The sequence below is a fragment of the Schistocerca piceifrons genome, chromosome 2 (genome assembly GCF_021461385.2).
Source record: "Schistocerca piceifrons isolate TAMUIC-IGC-003096 chromosome 2, iqSchPice1.1, whole genome shotgun sequence".
In the NCBI taxonomy this organism is placed as follows: Eukaryota; Metazoa; Arthropoda; class Insecta; order Orthoptera; family Acrididae; genus Schistocerca; species Schistocerca piceifrons.
In genome coordinates this window covers 1,082,006,390-1,082,027,460 of record NC_060139.1, presented here as the reverse complement: position 1 = coordinate 1,082,027,460, position 21,071 = coordinate 1,082,006,390, and the positions used below count along the sequence as shown (strand labels likewise).

At 39.6% G+C, this 21,071-nt stretch overlaps 1 protein-coding gene across 1 annotated transcript in view; it reads right to left on the bottom strand.

Moving 5' to 3' along the window:
• Nucleotides 1-19,792, bottom strand: part of LOC124777721 (dehydrogenase/reductase SDR family member 11-like) — a 47,494-nt gene extending 27,702 nt beyond the window's left edge. Inside the window, exons 1-2 of the mRNA XM_047253219.1 lie at nt 19,661-19,792; nt 13,625-13,787 (exon numbers count right to left, since the gene is read on the bottom strand). Coding sequence (XP_047109175.1) covers nt 13,625-13,787; nt 19,661-19,792 — 295 coding nt within the window. The remainder of the gene's footprint in view (nt 1-13,624; nt 13,788-19,660) is intronic.
• Nucleotides 19,793-21,071: the final 1,279 nt, after the last annotated feature.

Sequence of the window (21,071 nt, the reverse complement as noted above, 5' to 3'; positions counted from 1 at the left end):
AGTAATAATAGATGAAAAGCTAAACTGTGCTGAACATATAGCTGCAATGTGCAAGAAGACATCATAATCTCTCCATGTCCTACAAAAATATAGAAAGCTCTTCCCTTTCGACCTGAAGACGTAACTTGTACAAACGCTTGCACTTCCAGCAGTGTTACACTGCAAGGTTCAAAATATCTGTGATGTTCGAATCTATGATAATATTTGCCCGTCTTATGCACAGTTATGTTGGCTACAAGCAGACAAGCGTAGAGATTTACTTACCGCTCATGTCTTACCAATATACCCTGTCCATCATATCTTTCCTCGACCTTAATGCTCTTGCCTAAACTTTACAGGGTGAATCAGCTGCCTCTACATCTGGATTTTATGCAACCTGCAACTCCTTAGAGTACCATGTGCAAGATTTTTATATCCGCTCACTCGTTACGTGCAAACTGTTAGTCCTACAGAAAAAATGAACAGGGCCTTTTTGTGGAAAATTTAATGCAGTTAAATTTTGTACTGGGATACATTCCACGAACCTACTATGCTGTCATAGTAGGAGGAGAGGTGATACTCCTACGTGGCGCGTCCCAGGTGGCGGATAGGGAAGTCCTCACCGGTTTACCGGCGGACTTGAGTGAAATAAAATAGCTCTCGCGGACCAAACACACCCTCTGAGGTTAACAACCGTTGTTGTATATCGGAGCTTGCTCCAACTAAGGTTGACAACCTTCGAAAGTAAAAAATGGAAACGTCTTTTAGGAAAAAAATTCCACCGTCCTGCTCAAAAAGGCAGGAAAAGGCTACGTCGGATTCGGTGGGTAGTCAACTACAAGACAGCAACGAATCGGAGCGTTTGCAACCATCAAAATGCACACTAAAACACAAAAAGAAGATTTAACATGAGCAGATAAATTATATAGCAACACACAACATAAACTCACTACTTCAGACAGGAAAACTCAAGGAGCTCATAGATGAACTAAATAAACAAAAAAATTCAATTACAGGGATCCAAGAAATGAGAAACACCACAGAGGACACATTCGAATCACAGGGATACAGAATTTATAATGGGCAACCAGAACCGAGGGCAATGAAACAATGTCCCCAGTTTGGAACAGGGTTTTTAGTAAACATAAAAATAATACATTCAGTAACGGATTTCCAAGCAGTATCACCAAGAATTGCGACTCTAAGCTTTAAAACAATGAATAAAACCTATACAATAATAAATGTTCATGCCCCAACAAATGAAAAAAATTGTCTAACAAAAACAAAGGAAGAGGTAGATAAATTTTGGGACCTTCTAGAACAAACTGTGAACAGAGCAAATAAAAAGAAAATAAAAATCTTATTGGGAGATTTCAATGCACAGTTGGGAAAAGAAAGGAAATATAAAGATATAATTGGAAATGGAGTCCACATAAATTTACGAACAAAACGGGTCAAAGACATGTAGAACTCTGCAGAGAACACAACCTTATATCTAAATCAACATACTTTAAGGGGAAGCCAAGGAAACTTAAAACATGGAAACATCCAGACTGCAGGAAGGGGGAGTGGCAGCTAGACCATGTCTGCATGGACAAAAATTTTCATAAGGAGATCCACAATGTTAAAGTACTGATAGGAGTAGACACAGGCTCAGACCATTATATAGTTAAAATTAAAATCAAATTCACTCTGTTAAAGAAGAGGACCGGAAAACCTAATAAAATAAAAAGGCGGTTTGACCCACAGCTAATTAAAAATAATAAATACCAACAAATAACACAAACCAACAAATTAACAGATGTTCTAGAACAACTAGTGACTAATCTTAAAAAAGAAGCAGAGAATCTAGCTCCCTTGAACCCATGAAGGAAACATGCATGGTGGACATCAGAATGTGACAAATTCCATGAAGATAGACACCAAGCATGGTTAAAGTTTCAAACACATAAAACTGAAGAAAATGCCATCAACCTAAAAAATGAAAGAAAAAAATTCACACAAAATATTAGAAGAATCAAGAGAGGATTCCATAAAGATATTATAAACTCTATAGAAGGAAATTATCATAAAACCAACTCCAGGAACTACTATAAAATGTTTGGGAAACAACTACAACAATATGAGGCCCCCACACTAATACTGAAAGATGAAGATGGAAGAAACACAGTAACAAGAAAAATGCAGAAATCATGGCAAAAGCATTTAACAAACTTCTGAATTGCGAGGAACCCAAAGAACCTTTACAGATCAACATAAATACCCCAATAAAAACCAAACTTAACAAACTAGACCCTCCAATTTTCCAAGAAGTAGAAAAAATTATTAAAGAACAAAAAAATTATAAGGCATGTGGAGAAGATCGGGTTTTTGTTGAAATGTGGAAATATGCAAGTGACATAGTCAAGACCTCCTTACACATGGCTCTAACAAAAATTTGGGTAAAAGAACGATTCCCCGAACATTAGACCACTGCTATCATCCATGCACTACACAAAAAGGGAGATAAGAGCAGCCCAGACAACTACAGAGGGATCTCTCTGCTAGATTGCACATACAAGATTCTATCCAAGATCCTATATGAAAGAATCAAGGAGCAATTAGAACAGGAGTTAGGTGAATATCAGGGAGGTTTCAGACCATGGAGAAGTTGTGCAGAGCAGATAATTAGTTTAAAATTGATTATGGCATATTACAAGAAACGGTACAAACCTCTGGCAATAACATTTGTAGATTTTAAGAAGGCATATGACTGTCTCCACAGACTTTCAGAATTAAACATTTTAAGAAATCTAGGACTCCATCCAAAACTAATTAAAATAATACAACTCACTCTAACCAACACCAAATCAAAAGTGAAGTTTAGAGGAGAAATTTTGGAACCATTCCTCATAAAAACAGGCTTAAGACAAGGTGACTGCCTACCACCATTACTGTTCAACTGTGCGCTGGCATACATAATGAGAGAATGGTACAAAGACAATCCAAAGGTGGTAAGAATTGGAAGTGCAAAAGATGATATTAGCTTAAACTGCTTGGGATTCGCTGATGATCGTGCTCTCGCGGACCAAACACACCCTCTGAGGTTAACAATCGTTGTTGTATATCGGAGCTTGCTTCAGCTAAGGTTGACAACCTTAGAAAGTCAAAAATGTCATTACTTTTCAACTGTGCGCTGGAATACATAATGAGAGAATGGTACAAAGACAATCCAAAGATGGTAAGAACTGGAAGTGCAAAAGATGATATTAGCTTAAACTGCTTGGGATTTGCTGATGATCGTGCTCTCCTAGTTAACACCGTTCAAGAAGCCAGGCAACAAGTGAAATTACTACAAGAAATAGCAGAGAAAGTAGGCCTAAGAATATCATTTGAAAAAACGGAGATTATGCTAACTGATCCACCACTTGCAAACAAAATTACAATAGGAGAACAGGAAATCAAAATTGTTGATAAATTTAAATATTTAGGCAAAATAATAACATACAATCTACATGAGAAGCCATGATGGCAGAATAGAATAAAAAAACTGAACTACGTAAATTACATTACCAAAACTACGTACAACAAAGAAGCCTATCTATAGATGCAAAATTAAAACACTATAAAACAGTCACACAACCAGAAATAACATATGCAGCTGAAACTATCTTCAAAACAACTAATACAGCAGAAATTGACAGAATACTAAAAATAGAAAGAAGAGCAATTAGGACATGTATAAATAAACAGTATAAAATAAATGAACATTGGAGAATAGCATCAAATGAAACAGCATATAAGAAAATAGAACCAGTCATGAGCACGATCAGGAAGAAACGCATCTCATTCTTTGGACATCTGATCAGAATTCCAGAAAACACAATTAGTAAAAAAAAAATACAAAAATTGTAAAATAACAAGAGCGACATTAAATGGATCACAGAAATTAAGGAAGATATAAAAGAAATCCAAATTACAGTAGATGACCTAAAAAACAAGACAGAGAAAACTAGAATTTGCAAGACCCGCAAACCAGACTACAAATGAAAATCAATTAAAGGAGTACAGGAAGAGTGGTCTCAGATGAAGGAAGAAAGAAAATATCTGAAAGAATGAAGAAATATTGGGGAGATAGAAGAGCAAAACAACTTTATTATAAGAATAGACTCTAATAATTATATTACCTAAATATCATATTAAGTTATTGTTGAGCCAAATTGTATCCCTGTGTTACAACTTGTTTACAACTTTGTATTTTTGACTAGAGTGGTCCAATGAAGGCCATAAAATAAATAATAATAATAAAAACTGGGATACATTATCGGTGGAGGCTACGGTTTTCGATTCATTCAAGAATAACACATTTCAAGTTAAGTTTTGACGTTTATTTTGAATAATTCGAAAACTACGGACTCTAACCAAAACGTATCCCATTAAAAATCTGACTACTTTAAATTTCCTACAAAGTGGTCCTGTTCATTTTTCTGTAGGATTAATAGCTACCATGTAGCGATCGAGAGAATATGAATCTTGCACTTGGTATTTGAAGGTGTTGCTGGTTGCATAAATCCCAGTGGTAGGAGCAACTGAATCACCTCGTATAGCAGTACCACTGTCCCATCGCATTATTCAGTTGCTTTCTCGAACATTTCAATAGTAAGACTCAGACTCTGCAATGACCTTTCTCATTACATTAGAGAACTGAATTACATCTCTAGCTTCAGAAGGGAGTTAATGATACTTGCACTGAAGCAACACTAAGGTCTACCAGTGTCTCTGTATGCACTCGTTAGTACATTACATCTTTCTTTGCAAGCAGTTCTCCCTCATTTATTATTATTATTAGCATTATTAGCAGGAGCAGCAGAAGTAGCTGTTTAACTGGTTGTGTTAACATTATTAGTTCTTTGTCAGGACTGTTTATTCACATTGTCTCTACATACAGTCAAATCATTCTTAATTGTATTAGTACTGTTTTATTAGTATTTGTCATATTAAACTTATTATTATTTCTTAAATAAAGGATGAAAAAAGTATTGTAGGTGAAAACCCTGGTGCCATGTAGGAGAGTGTCTGAAGGCCCCAATCTGACCAGATTTAATAAATAAATCCATATATATTAGGTATAAAAATTGATGTGCATGTGTTTTCCACATCTACTCCGAAACCACTTGACCAATTTGAACCAATGTGAGTACACATACACCTCACTGTCAGTCGACAGTCACTGTGGGGTTAATAACCACCTACCCATCTAAGGGGTGGGGGTGTGAATGAAAAAGAAACATAGCTTGCGTCGCTTGAATTCTCAGACTTTTTTCATCCAGTATTTGAGATTGAGACCACAAAATGATGAAAGGAAGAAAAGTTCATCACTTACTACTTTAACGCTATTTTTGCAGTAAAAGTGCCACATGAGACATGAGGTTATAATTTATTACTTCTGTACTACTAACTGTATTCTTGAGAAATTTTGCAGACAGTCTGCACATATACCACTGAATGTAAGTGTAAAATTTTATCATTGCACGACACACCGTTCAGGAGATGTCAAGCCATAAACATAAAGCACAAGGGCAGACGCTACACACTACGGGCGGGGCGCACAGCTTTATAATACCTGGCCAACGCCGGGTTTCTCCGCCAGTAAATAAAAAAATGAAGATGTTCGGCCGCCGCTGCTGAAGTCTGTGCCACGCTGTGGAGGGTACCCTCCAACAGTCTTCCTGTGTGTGAGGAGGGTTCCTCCGACAAAGAACTGCTGATTTTAACTGATCGAAAGTACGTTCAATTGGCTCATATCAGCAGATATAAGAGACTATTTCAACGGCTGACTCCCGTCTTCTTTAGAAAATATTGACGAGGTGGGTCCTGTGTTTTCCCGCATTTTCGTCCGAAATGTTGGCTGCAGTGTTGCACAGTTGTTTGGAAGGTCCTCCTACACTAGACCGAAATCACCCTTGGTCGATGACAGGTGACCGACTCTCGTCCATGATGCGGGGCCCATAAGGCGACCGGGCCAGCTCCCTGCTCAACTTGTGGCACCGCACAGCTGACAGTGAGACGTGCTTGATACCTGGCCGGCTCCACTCTTCCACGGCCACCATCAAGTTTATCGTAGTATAGTACTCTTGGCATTTGATACGCTTGGCAGAATACAATGCTGTATACGAACGCCTGAATCAAACTGTCGTCATTCAGGACGCAGTATATTGTATTCATTTTGCATCGACTAGGAAACATGGAAACGGAAATAAAGTGTCCTGTTCGCGAGTATGCAGAATGCATTCCACACATCGCACGGAAGTGAACAGTGCACTTACATTACTCAATGCAACAGATGCTCTTTCCCCTGACGTCACTGACTCGTGATGAGTTTTATTACTTTCAGTCTTATTACTGTCGCTACAGTAAGAGTGACACCTTGGAGGCAGCTACAACAATTTCATGTTGCCTGATGATCATCATTTCTTTCAACACTGGTAGCGAGTAAATGTTCAGTATGTCAGCATCTGTTAGCTGCTCATAGATTTCTTCTATTTAGTACACCTGTTTAGAAATTTACTCCTTTAGACGCCAGATTTTGCAGCTACTTCTGACACACCGCACAATAACACCTATTATCGTGATTACAAAAAGAACGTAATGCAGCAGTCAAAATTGGATAACAGAATCTGCAGTAATGAAAATGTTACTTGCGTGGCTGAATCCACACAGGATGATCCTAAAACATTTCATCCACTTGCACTTCTCACAAGTGACAGCCGTCGCTGCTTTTAATATTCAGGATACTTGCGAACACAATTTCTGCTAATTTCTACTAAAATTTAAACAAATGGTGTAAAGAAGTTCAGATTGTCAGTCATTGGCTTATGATTAGAGTTCTGCTTGGGCAGAACAGAAACAGAAAATAATGTGATGAGATTGGGAAAACGACCTGCATATGTGTATTATCATTGTTATTATTATAGTACAAGACCATTATGACTGCGCAAAGCACTTATAGGTGGGCGGTTGTCTTTTTTTGCGCCCTTATTTCCTTCAGTCTCCTCCTTTCTCTCTTCAGACCGTATTATTCCACTCTTTTTCATTGGTTTTTCCTATCGGTCTCCCTGTCATTTGTGCATTTTTGTTCTGAAAATTTTTCGGTTTTCGACGTCTTCGGATGTAATCCCTGCGAGTTTCAGATTAGTTTTTACATGGACAGTCCATTGTATCGCGTCCGTTTTCGCCTTACTCCTGTTGTCAAAGAATTCGACTATTTATTTTGTATGTATGTTAGACTTCATTCTTTTAATATGTCCATAGACTCTTAACCAGCGTTTTCTAATCCCACTGTAGATATTTGTGTATAGCCATCACACCCCTTAAAAGCGGCTAAAGAAAGAGAGCGCTGATGAGCCACCTCGTCTGCAACACCACAAAGTGATTTCTATATTATAGTAAAGGCCGCACAAGTAATTCATGTTTAAACCATTGCGGAAACTGGTACACCGATAAACTGCGAGGACCACTGTTCTGTAATCGGATTACCCATCGCGTAGTAGAAGTGACCCTTGTTATCAATATTAATAGCAGGGACTTTCGTGCTATAACAAAAACAGACTGGGATGACCTGGTAGTACCAGGAAACAATTTTAGCGCGCTGTTCCATTCCGTTGTTTTAACCACGTCACTAAGTCTTCACATTTGCTCTTCAGTAACGAATAAGAACTGAGCGCACGACAACGCTGCGACGTCATGTTCCGAAATATAAGACCGGAGACACTGAATGTGTTATCACGCACGGTCGATAAGGATGGCGCGAGGACATATCAGATCACATTCGGTGTATTCGCACAGCAATTGTCAAAAATATCAATAGCCGCAGCATCACGTTATACAGATTTTTGCCATGAGCTCAGCCATTCCGCTGCTTTTTAACGCTACAGTGCACATACAAGGCCACAGAGCCCCATGAAGGTCTTACTTTTCAAATTTTCCTGTAATTCTTGATTTGATTTCAAACTCCTTTCCAGTATTTTTCCGCTTACCGTGTGGCATCTCTCTTATTCAGTATGAGCTAAACTGTTTTTGTTTCTGCATTATTCAAAATATTTGCCGAAACACCGTTAATGTATATGCAAGGCTTCAGAAGCCTCCTTGCTGTTCTCTGTTCAACACTGACTTATACATTTTTTAGGAGCAGTTATTAATACAACAGTAACCGAAGTACAGGTAGTGTTGGTCTTCCAGCAGTATTAGTAGTAGCACAAGAGCAAAAGCAATAGAAATTACCTCTATTTATTAGAGATATGGAAATACCTCTCAGCTTTATGCAATCACATGTTATATTGTAGCTCTGTATTGTTGTTCTCTGCTGTTACTGCCACAGTCATGGTGAGTTTAGTCGTTTGTTGCCCCAATGCCGGTATTGTTACCATCGTGACTTGTTTAGTGTTGCACCAACTGTTGTCCAAGGGACAAGTATTTTGTTATGACTTCGTCAAGAAATATAAGGGAGTCGGTACGTGCAAATGCAGCTAATATTGGAGGTGTTGTCGCTCAGTGATTCGAAGAAGCTGATTGATGAGAAGAAGGAAGTAGTTTTCAAGACAGAAGTAATGAGGAATCAAACTTTGAAACCGCTGATACCAATGTTCTGGAAGATTACAGTATTTCAGATAGGATGACGTCATCAAAATCTGAAAATGAAGCTCCTCGTCAACAGCTCAGAGATGATTTCACATGCATTGATAGTAACGGAACCATTTGGAATTTTGGCCCTCCTGCAACTTTTCGTATGCTTGTTCGCAGTATCATAAAGAAGCCGACCACTCCAGCCCGTGGACTTAAGGATGCCTGGGACTATTTCATTTCCAATGAAATACTAGATGAAGTTATCAGCTGCACAGATATGTAAGGCAGAAGAGTGGTTGCTTCACATAGTAAAACATGAAGAAACGTTTCTTTTGTTGAAATGGAGGGTTTTCTTTGTCTTTTACTGCTTGATGGTGTTGAGAGGAGTTGGAATGTCCCTTTAAGAGAATTATTCTTGGATGTAAAGGCTAATCCTTCGTATAACGTCAGAAAACTGATTCGAGGATATGTAGAGAGCAATAAAATTCCATGGTAGGTGCACACGTGAAGCTCAGTCTGTAGAAGAAAAACTTGCAGCTGTTCACTATGTACGGGGAACTATTTCTTGACAAGTGTGTTAAAAGAATGATTCCTAAAGATTCGCTCACAGTTGGCGATTAGTTACTCCCATTCTATGGCAGATGCGGTTTTATACAGTATATGCCCACAAAATCCGCCAAGTATGGTATAAAGATGTTTTGGTTATGTGATAATACATCTGCATTTGCTATAGGAGGATTTGTGTACACGGGAAGGACGCTGCATGAATCCTGGACTGAACGTGGTGAAAGATCTTGCTAAAAGCATAGAACGATTCTCCAGAAACATTACTGTTGACAACTCCTTCACTAGTATTTAACTGGCGGGAGGAATGCTTAAGTAGCAAATTATAGTGGTGGGGACAATCAAACAAAATAAACCAGAAATCACCAATAAGGTGAAATCGTCCGTGCCAAGAGCAATGTATTTCTCACTACGCGAGTACTAAAGGAAATGTCTTAAATTTCGGCTACACGATAAATTACAGAAATCTAACGGTCGTAAATTCAACTAAATATTTACGGATTACAGTTAAGAATAGCTTAAACTGGAACGATCACATATATAATGTTGTGGGGAAACCAAACCAAAAACTATGATTTATTGGCAGAACATTTAGAAAATGCAACAGGTCTATTGAAGATATTGGTTACACCAGGTTTGTCCGCCTCTTCTGAAGTATTGCTGTACGGTTGGGATTCACATCAGATGGAACTGCAGGAAGACACCGAAAAAGTTCAAAGAATATCAGATCGTTTTGTATTATCGCGAAATAGGGCTGGGAGTGCTATGGATACGATACGTTAGGGGTGGGGGGAGGAGGGGTGGCAATCATCTTCGTTGCGGCAGGATCTTATCGTGAAATTTCATCACAAACTTTCTCCTTCGATTGCAAAAATATTCTGTTAGCGCCCTCATACATAAGCAAATACGATCATTATCACAAAAAAAAAGAGAAATCAGAGCTCGCACAGAAAGATTTGTGTGTTCGTTTTTACCGCGCTCCGTTCGAGAGTGGAACGGTAAAGAAATACCTTGAAAGTGGTTAACTAAACCCTCTGCCAGGCACATAATTTTGAATTGCAGAGTATTTATCTAGATCTAAATTACTTGCCTTTAGTGGTGAAATCACAATGGTGAGTTATGTTCCGAAAAAGAAAAATCAATAATTCTCATTAGCACAATGCATCACGACGTAGACACTGATCAAACGCAAGCAAAAAACGAACTAGATACAATGAGGTTCTGTAACTTCACAAAGGTTGGAGTAGATCAAACGGACCAGAAAGTGCGATATTATACGTGCAAGAGACAAACAAGGAGATGGCCATTTACATTACGGATGAATACGATGGAAGTCGGAGCAATGATCGATGAAATTTTATTGTATTTCCAGTGCCCGACATACCACAGTGAAAGAACCGATAGAAGGCGTTTGTTCCTAATAGATCTAATAGAAGAAATGGTAAGACCACTAATTGAGCTTCTAATTCATTTACCTAATCTCCCAAAGAGAACAACTACGGCCTTGTACAGATGTGGTGTGGAAAAACATGTCTCATCACTGAACCAGTTAGCTGTATCAGGAAAGAGGAATGGTGAAAATATTGTCCACACAACAAACATACGAAAAACTCCAAGGTATGTGTAAAGTGTAGAAACAATGTCCGTAAAGAACTCAGTGGCATTATTCATGTTTCTTGTTTGTCAGGTGTTGTAAACTAACAAAAACGCAAAAGTTTGTGAAATGTAGAATAGTTGTTTGTCAAAATAGAGCTTGTAATTCATATTATTGTGAACGATAAAGATGTTGTAACACAAGCAGGTTAAATTAAGAACTCTTATAACATGTAGAAGTGCAACTTATAGGTGCATTGATATAAATATTATTTGCATATGTTGTATGTAAGTGATTGTAAATGATAAAAATAAACTCTCAAAGATCTTTAAAAATTAATAAGGTATTACTCGGGCCCACCAGACTCTTTCAGTAGATCTTAGGAATACTTCAGTCCGTCACTAACTTAGGAATAACTAAATTCAACTCTAAAAAATGAATACATAAAAAGAGAACAACTTAAAATGAGGATAGGCCTCGCAGGGCATGCTTGTGTATTCACGTGTGTTTTCAACAGCATGCATACTAGGGTGAATCACTTCACAAAACTCCACATTCGCACTTCGATCACGAAAAAAGGAAGAACGTTTCAAAGGAATGTGTAACTTTTTGCCAAATAACACATTAATGACGCCTTTGAAGGTGCTGGTAATAGTCGTCTGTTACAACAGAAGGCATTGTTCCCTCAGCGACTTGGGATTATCTAGCCTTCAGATTCGTTTTCATTCAAACATCGATTTTTGCGTCCTAAAACACTTCACACACGTATGTTATATTGTCTAATCTTCTTTAACCATGTTTTGTGTAAAATGTTTTATGCAGTTGTATGCAGCAAATTACGTGTGTTACTACTTTCTTTATATTGAATGAAACGTATTTTAAAAGAAACGTTGCGAAATATTTTATGGCACTGTATCTCCACTATATAGTTACTGTAATCTGTGAAAGATGAACTTTGGCGGAGGAAAAATAACATTAAATACTGATTGTGGTCTTCAACCAAGGAAGTAAAACTTTTGGCACACGCAACGCATGAGGAACAAAGACATTTGCTTTTTAGACATTGTTGAAGTCAGTCAGGTTCAGATGGCTGAAGCAGTGAAAATCACTCTCCAGTTATTTCCGAAATCGAATACTGAGTTCCTATGGGCGGAAGAAAATGGAGGCAAGAAAGACGTGAAGCTCGGACCATGACCTGGGGATGAAACGCCGATTTTAATACGATGGGATGTTACGAATTTCAAATCACCGAATAGTCTTGTTGAGCTGGGGGTGTGGTTTGCTTTGAAACATTTGAATAGAATACGACCTGCTAACTGCAAGCTGTATAACATTTTTCTACTGAAGAAAAGCAAGATCATACATCGTCCCACATTGTTTTGTTAAGGGAGATCAGATTTCTCTCTTTTTGCCTCTGATATTTGAAAAAAAATTCATGTTTGTTGTCACTGGGAAAAAACAGATTTGATAGCTTTTGTGTAATTGCGATTGAACCACGAGTGGCAGAAACTGCACAAATATTCTCATGCATATTTTAGTAAAGGGAATATTAAATACGTTAACACTTCACGAACAATTTGCGTAGAAACTTTGAAATGATACAGTCATACTAGTAATATACAAAATTTTAACGAAATTTGGTAGTGAAGAGAGATGTATGCTGCTGATATGAAGATAGGCAGCTACTGTTTGTTTTCACCAATGCAGAAAATTAGCAACACAAAAGATACTGGTAACTAACTGGTTAGGGAACAACAGAAATAACTATTCTATTGGGACTGGCGACTGACTGTTCACCGGTGCAGTTTCTAGAGACGGGTTGTACTGACCACAGCCTACGTTACAAGTACTGGCACTGCAATTCTCAGGACTGCTCAAATAAACAATTAACTTCGCGTACGTTGATTTGAACAACATAATTAATTTCTGAAAAAAATTTTTCGTAATTGTTGTGTTAGCAATAGGTCAACTTAAACATTCCGACAAACTTTTTACATTAAATTTAAGAAAGAGACATTACAAATAAAAATAACCTCCAAGACTTACGAAATTACATAGATGGGCAGCAGCTCAGCCACATTTCCTTATTTTAAAATCAACTACGTTTCAGCGATTCGAGAGGTCTTTGTTTAGAGGCGAACAACGAGGCCGGGCGACCGATTAGATGTTCACGTAACGCGCATCTTTTGCCTCGGAGCCGCCTTGTGATGTTATACCATCGTCTGCAGTGACGATTCAGCCTCATTAACGGAGGTGACAAGTCACAGAAAATTTCGCCGTAATTACACGGATACAATTATTCAATTGTATGAAATAAAATCGTCATAACTTCTGAACGGTTTGCGTTAGGACAGTTAAACTACACGGTTGGCCGCGGAGCATGATGGCAATTAGTATGTGAAAATAGTTTGATTTAGCGACGAAGCCCACTTTCATGTGGTTGGATTCGTCGATAAGAAAAATTGGCGCATCTGGGGTACTGAGAATCCGCATTTCGCGATCGAGAAGTGTCTTCATCCTCAACGGGTGAATATGTGGTGCGCAATGTCTTGTCACGGAATAATCGGTGCGATATTCATCGATGGCACGGTGACTACCGAACGGTACGTGAAGGTTTTGGAAGGTGACTTCATCCCCATTATCCGAAGTGGCCCTGATTTCGACAATATTTTGTTCATGCAAGATCCGTCGACCCTTCGAAGCAGGAGAGTGTTTGATGTCCTAAATTCGAATATCTGTAGTGACGTTTACATGTTGAATGAAGCGTGTGCACTCCGTAGTTTGTGACTAATTTACATTTTTTCACATAGTAGTTCAATAATCGTCACCCTGCGCATTACTACTTACGTGATTCTGGACGTGTTTAGAAAGACACCAAGTACTCACACGTCAGGTCGCTGTCGTTGCCCAAGCCGGCGTTGTTGACCAGGATGTCGACGCCAGACAGGTTCTCCCTGATCCACTTGAACGCTGCGAGGACGCTCTCCTCGCTGCTGACGTCTCCCTCGACAGCGTGTAGTGTGCCAGGCGCGTCCTTCAGCTCGAGCGCCTGTCGACGGAAGTCCTTCAGCTCGGATATCCTCAGTTTCCGAAACAAGAGTCTAGAAAAACGTTGAACTCGGAGCATAAATAGAAGTTTGAAAAAAGTTATGATCACGACCATGACTTGAGTTGATAACATTAACCCAACTTCTTATGAATGGGAGGTAGTAACGTCTTACTTTCTCATGGCGCTAACGATTCCACGAAGAGTGAGTACAAGTAGCTGATTTTTAACTGCAGAACACTATTTTCCGACCGTTATGTCCTCGTAATATCTGCATAACAACTAAATCCCATTAACCCACTCTATAGCCGGCCGCGGTGGCCGAGCAGTTCTACAGTCCGGAACCACGCGACTGCTACGGTCGCAGGTTCGAATCCTGGCCCGGGCATGGATGTGTGTGATGTCCTTAGGTTAGTTAAGTTTAAGTAGTTCTAAGTTCTAGGGGACTGGGGACTGGGGACTGATGACCTTTGCTTAGAGCCATTTTGAACCCACTCTATACCAAGGTGTCGAGGGGACAAAGGGGAGGGGGGGGGGTATTTGGTTACTTCGGTGCTTGGTGCTTACCTTCTGAAAACATCGTAATTTAGTCTGCTACTCTATATTTTAAAGTTTTGAAAAGAAATATTTATTATTGTTATGATTTCTTATATCAGATTCCGTAACTGTTGCAAAATTTTCAGTAAAACTTAACCCAAAAATTTAAGTCTTAGAAGGGAATGTGACGTTTCGCAACAAATGTCATATTAATATTTTCAGGTTCAGAACCATTCTTACACATCTAGATAACCAACGACAATTAACGAAATTAAATTTTTAAAAATTTTTGTTCTGCTCATAAAGTACAGTTGTACTCGGTGCAAACATAATGGAAAATGCTTTGATATTGATCAGACTGTGCAAAAAGATATTTTCAGGTACTGAACTCATATATCGGGACCCATTTAACAAGTGTGTTGTTAATAAAAGTTACACATTTAATGAATTTGTTTACGTTTCTTGTGGGCACAATGTAACCCCCATGCCCTTGGTATTACGCGTTATGGAAATTGCGATGGTATTGTTAGGGTTAATGAACATTGTCTTCCATGCAGTGTATTTAATATTGTCTACACCACATAACAAATTCAACAAGGCAATGAACAAGAAGCGAATAACTAAATCTCGTTGATTTGTTCACGTAATTTTGGTCTAAATCCTGTTTTACACGAGCGACTTTCTTATATAAATCGACTTCTCGAAGTGTGTACATATTTTGTACCTCCGTATAAATCAACAACCAACCACTACTAGAGTGTGTGTAGGACGTCAATGATCTAGAGGTTGTGCTAAGTGTGTTCTGCACGCGCTGAGATACGGGACTACGGCGGCGTCTGCTGACATCTCAAGTTAACCTATTGTGGCCGAGGTCCCTCCTGTTATAGAAATGGATTTTCTGCTTTCGTGTCTCCTTAAACTTTATTGTGTTGTTTCGTTTGTTTTCGTGACACATCGATAAGTGTCACAAGGTCTTGATATTTTTTTCCTGCAAGTGTTCTCTTACAAGATAGACGAAATACCTGAAAGCATAAAGGCATTTAAGTTTTGCAGAGAAAAAACCTACACTGATCATAAATACAAACGTAAATAGATTAACATATTATAATGAAAATTACATCAGCAGTGAAGAAGTCAAAAATATGTGTCGAGAAAAATAATTTTCGATGTTTTTGGCACTTAGTAAGAAAATAAGATACAAAGGATAAAGCAAAAATGTGCTATTTGCTTCTATCAGCGAATGAATATATATGTTCTGCAACGTTTGGATGACACGTTTCGTATTCTTTCAGTTCCCAGGAGAGATAGGAATTCATCACGCGACCTTTGAGGGAATGTCCATTATGAACTCTTCTTTGGTCACTAATACACTTTATTACCCTCGCTTGTTCCTACATCATGTACTGTAGTCCGATATTTTCGTGAAAAGGATAGTCCCTAATAACCTCACTTTCACAGTTCAAATGTCAAACTGCATAGCAGACATCTCTCACATCACACGCAATTTTTGGCCCCGACGTGTAAATGAAAATGAATTCTCGAAACATATGAGAGTCAGTACAGAAATAAAACGCCAGGGGCGCTGCAATAGACTCAACTGTCTTGGATAGGAAAAGAGTCAAGAAAGTCGATCGTGTAAAAGGAGCTGAACACACGTCTCTTCTCACTAAAACACAAACAAACAAGCTTGGACAGACATACATGACATAGACTAAATTAAAATACAGTCACAATTTGCTGGTACTGTATATTGGTGCAGAGACATTAGAAATATGTTGAATCTAGTTTATAGTATAAAACGCGTACTGGGAACCGAGAGGTCGCGGGATGGAATCCCGGTCGAACCACGGAAATTTTTCACTCTTCCTTTTTCTATTCTTCTGTGATACGAACATTCGCCAGATTCTACATTAAATTGTAGGTCGCGTCTTTCCGGTAGTACTAATCAGGTAATTTAGGGACACGCAAGTGGCAGAAGTGGCTTCCAATTGGAAGACGAGCACCGGGCTGTCGAACCATAAGAAGTTACTGATGGGGAAAACGATATATGCTACGGGAAATATTTAAGAGAAAGTAATTCTTTATACATTTCACCGGAAACTTTCCGTGTGCAAAGTCAAATGAGGATGAAAGCTGTAAGCAGTAGAAATACGTGGAGATTTAATATCAAAGGAAAGGCAGCTGTGTTATAGATGTGCTTTCAGTTAACTAAATTTCAAGCTGACGTGACGCACCGGTTACGAAAATAGTATGATAAGAGGTGAAACTCATCTGGTGCAAAGATGCGGCAGCAGCCAGAAGTTAGTTGTGGACGGATCTTAGTAAAGGAGCATCCTAACGAGCAGTACTTGTAGTGGGGAGGAAAGCTCTTTGTTAGATTTCTCTCGCACCTACAGCCTGCACAGGGATTGAATTCCTTGCATTCGTGGGCAGGAGACATTCCCTAGAATTTTGTCGAGGCTCTTGCGGACGTACTGACAACAATCATACGTTACTTTTAGCCGCTGAAGCAATCTGACAATAACAATGCTCCGGTTTTCAAAGCAACGTCACCTTTAATGTGGAAGTATTCTAAGAAAATGTGATTTCTTTTCTTAATATGTTCTCTGGGATGTCTACTCTGTTTCAGAGTTCATCCCGAGTTCGCCAGAAACTCCATTATCGACTTTCAAGGCGATTTATGAAAAAGCGTCTCCGAAAACCATTCTCAGCGGGAACAAAATAGTTGATACGTAATTTCATCGACGGCCCAACAGACATTACAGAAATAATGAACTTGAGATCGGACTGTTACAACTTCTGCACAAAAGCGGACGAATAGGGCCTCGTTTGGATCTGGAAGGACTGCAGTGTGGTCCAGACATCGCTTACTACAGGTATGTTTAACGTAACTACAAAAAATGTTACGCAAACCTTTAAATGCAATTTTTTCGAAACCACATTTTTCATATTGGCAGGATACATAACACGAAAACCGTACACAAGATTTTGATCGTAATTTTATTCTGGCATTATAAACTTAGTTCTCTACCAGTGTGTGTAGCCGTTTTGTGATCTCTTCAGAAGTCTATTTTCGGTGCAAGCCTTTGTCTCGATTTTGTAGGCGAAGAAAATGACGATAGCTTTAGCACGTAACCGTTTTGTTAATTCTTGATATTTTTCTATTATGTTCCGCATGCTGATAGAAAATAAATTGAAAATGACTTATAGAACAAATTATTTTGTTATTGGTCCAATGGGAGGTCTTTGGGAAATGCAGGCGACGAACGACGTTTCGGCTGCGACGCGTCCTTCCATCTGACACAACTATAGTAGGGAGCGTCCGGTGTGAACAAAAAAAAAAAATGATTACTTAGAGTCAAAAGTGTAAAGAATAAAACTAAATCATCAGATTTGGCATTACTCTTTATTTTACTTGCAAAAAAGAATCGCGAAAATCACCTATTATTCTTGCTTTCAAAGAGGGATACCTCGTTAATATACATAACACTTGAATACAAAGTAGTCTTCCTTAGTATTAACTTGGCCCAAAGAAATTACGTAAAAATTTAAAGTACTTATAAGTATCGCAGACACACGTATTTATGTATTTATTTGTTCATCGTCCTACCTCCTTCCCTCTCTCTCTCTCCCTCTGTGTGTGTGTGTGTTTTTTTTCCACTCTCTCAGTCCATATCCAGCAGTCACAGTAGCCTCTACTTCATCTATTACAGCAACTACCAGTTAAACAACGGCGCTCCCATCACGACCGTATATTGACATCCATATCTTCCGCCAGTTCAATAGCCGAATCATCATCGTATCCATCTGGATCATCACTAGACATTCATAGGAATGGAAAGTAATTCTGGAATGAAGTTCTCAAGAGTGCCACAACTGGCAGAACTCTCGTTGTCCTTGTCGGGCAATGACATCGCATCGATTATAGCCTCTTACAAATAACATTTCTACTTTACGTAAGTGCACCACTTCAAGATATCAAATCTAACATCGACCGGATGAATCACGGTTTATGGTTTCAGAGGCGAAATCTGGGACTTAGACTAAACGCAAGAAATCCTTAAGCAATTTTAACACCCTGTAAGAAATTAATTAGTTCTGAAATCCACGAACAGATGACACCTGTTTATCCCGATACCACATCACAAAACGGGTGAGCAGCTCGTACAGGCAGAAAATGCTAGCGCCACACGCTGGAAGACTTCTGCTTGCGTCCAAGTTTCGCAACGTATTTCTACAGGGTGTGAAATGTAAACTCGCGCAGTTACTCGTTCTGCCGAATCTTCAGCGTTTCGATGTAACATGGTACGAGTAGAGAAAACGCTAGATGCTTAGGATTGCGCATGACTGCATTTATACGCTACATCTGCGACTTCCGTCGGTTTGACTTATTAGTGACTCATCACACACTTCGCACGTACACAACCCTGCTCTTGCGAAGCGTATTCGGGAAGTAAGGTCCGATTACGAGCGAAATGGAAACCACGGTGAAAATCCGATGGTGCTTTGCACAGCTTTGTCGGGCAGTGTATTTTGTGTGCGCGTCGATCGCTTCGCGTCGCTCTTTTAAGTTCAGAGCGCAAAGTGATCACGTAGAAATACTTAAAACAACAGCGCCTCTCGCTAAGTATGTGGATCTGGTGAGAGATTTCGCCTGAAGCTATGCAGCTCACATAACATAAAAGTCACCCGTTTTTCTTTCTTCACGATAATTTTCAGCCGCATTCTGCAGGGGGAAATGATGACGCTCCTGCAGCGTTTTCGATGGAAAGTGTTTGACTGTCCACAATACAACCCTTAACTGGGTCTCTCCGTTGTTCATCTCTGCTCGCATGAACCGCTGGCTACGAAGACAACGTTTTGGCACAAACAACGTAAGGCAGACCAGCGTAGAGAATTGGCGGAAAGGACAGGCGGATGCTTTGTGTGACGAGATTATTGGGAAGTTTGTACAACGCCACGATAAATGTCTAAGTCGAAGCGGCGACTGTTTAGAAGGATAGCTGGAAGTTATGGCTAACTGTTGCGAATAAAAAATTTTTGATTTTCACTGTGGTTTTCATTTCGCGACCGATCGGACCTTACTTTCCGAACAGCCATCGTGTAAAACACGTTGACATCTACATCCTCGCCATGGAATTAATAGACGTCACATTAGAACAATATTTATTTAATGTGGTCTAAGGAAGATAAAATATGTAAGTAGTTGCGAAATTTTTGTCAACATAGTTTTCAACGTTAAAAAGCAGTCACGTGACCGCAGTTGGATGACTTAGTTGGTAGCCCTCCTTCTTTGGTTGTGGGAGGAGAAGTACGTGAGCGGGCGGGCGTCGGCCTACCTGGACCCTGTCGACCCTCCTGGCCAGCCCGACGACGGTGAGTCCCCTCCGGAGCAGCGCCTGCGCGATGGCGGCTCCTATGCCGGAGCTGGCGCCCGTCACCACGGCGACGCGGCCTGCGTACCTCTCCATGCCCATCTCTTGGCTGTGTGTGCCTCTTCGAGAAGACAAACGGCTTGTACCACTGTTGTCTCGGGCTTATACTTCCAGTGGCCACTTCCTGCGGGCCCTGAGCAAACTGATACGCCTAGGCTAATCACTAAGCAAGTGTCTCTCTCCGTATCGTCGTTGATAACTCTTATCGGTCCACGTCTGTCTGAGTCCAAGTGTTCCCGTCACTGTGAAATAGGAAAATTCTGTTCTTATTCTTCATTTCACGGGCTGGTCTGAAAAAGTAATCCGTCTTCATACTAGCCTTCATTTTCTGGGCTTATCAAAGTTCCTTTTCGAGTATACTTTGTTTAATTTTTTCAGTCTGTTGTACTAATAGATCGATACTTCTTTCATCGCGGATCATAGCAATATCATATCACCTTTCAATCTTCACTGGTATTCAGGTAAGTGATAAGGGAACAGAAAAATCAACTAATATTAGTCAATAGTGGAAAGGCATCTGGACCAGATGAGATACCGTTGAGTTTCTACAGCCTTTATGTGAAAGACCTTCGCCCCCTTGTAGGAACAGTTTATCGCAGATCGCTGGCACAACGAAGGATACCATGCAACCGGAAAAACCCCAGGCCATTAATGTTTCCGGGAAGGGTCGACGGACCGACGCGCGTAGCCCTGTGACGTTCACGTCAGTCTGTTGTGTAATTGTGGAACATCATCTGTTACTACGGATTATGACGTACCTGGAGGTCGAGAGTCTCGTAAGAAAACCAACATGAATTCCACAAGCAGCGATCTCGCGAAACAAAACTAATTCTGTTCGTCCATGAATGGAGAGCTCAGTTTTATTCCGTATTGCTTGTCTTCCACAAGGCATCTGATATGGCTACCGACTGTCGTCTCGTGAAAAAAATTAGAGTATCGGACCAGATTTGTGACTGCACCCAGCACCTTATAAGACGTAGATCTCAATACGCTATTCTTCTTCGTAATAAAGGAAAACATGGTCCATAGTTGGCTGTAATTCGGTATTCACTTAATCGTGCGATTAGCTGATTTCGACTAAGCTTCATTGAAAGCAAATTTGTGCCACCAGTATTTCTTGTCATTTTCAAATCTCTTTAATTATAAGCAAAAATTAGCCAGATTGCTTCGTTTTACGAAAGGATCCATACTACAGTGACACCTTTTAAGATCGTATATTGACATTGAACGGCTCCCAAAGGGTTTTTAATACTTGTTGTATAACCTTAAAAAAGGTCTTTGAAGGGTTCACTGTAGTGTTGATCCTTTCCTAAAA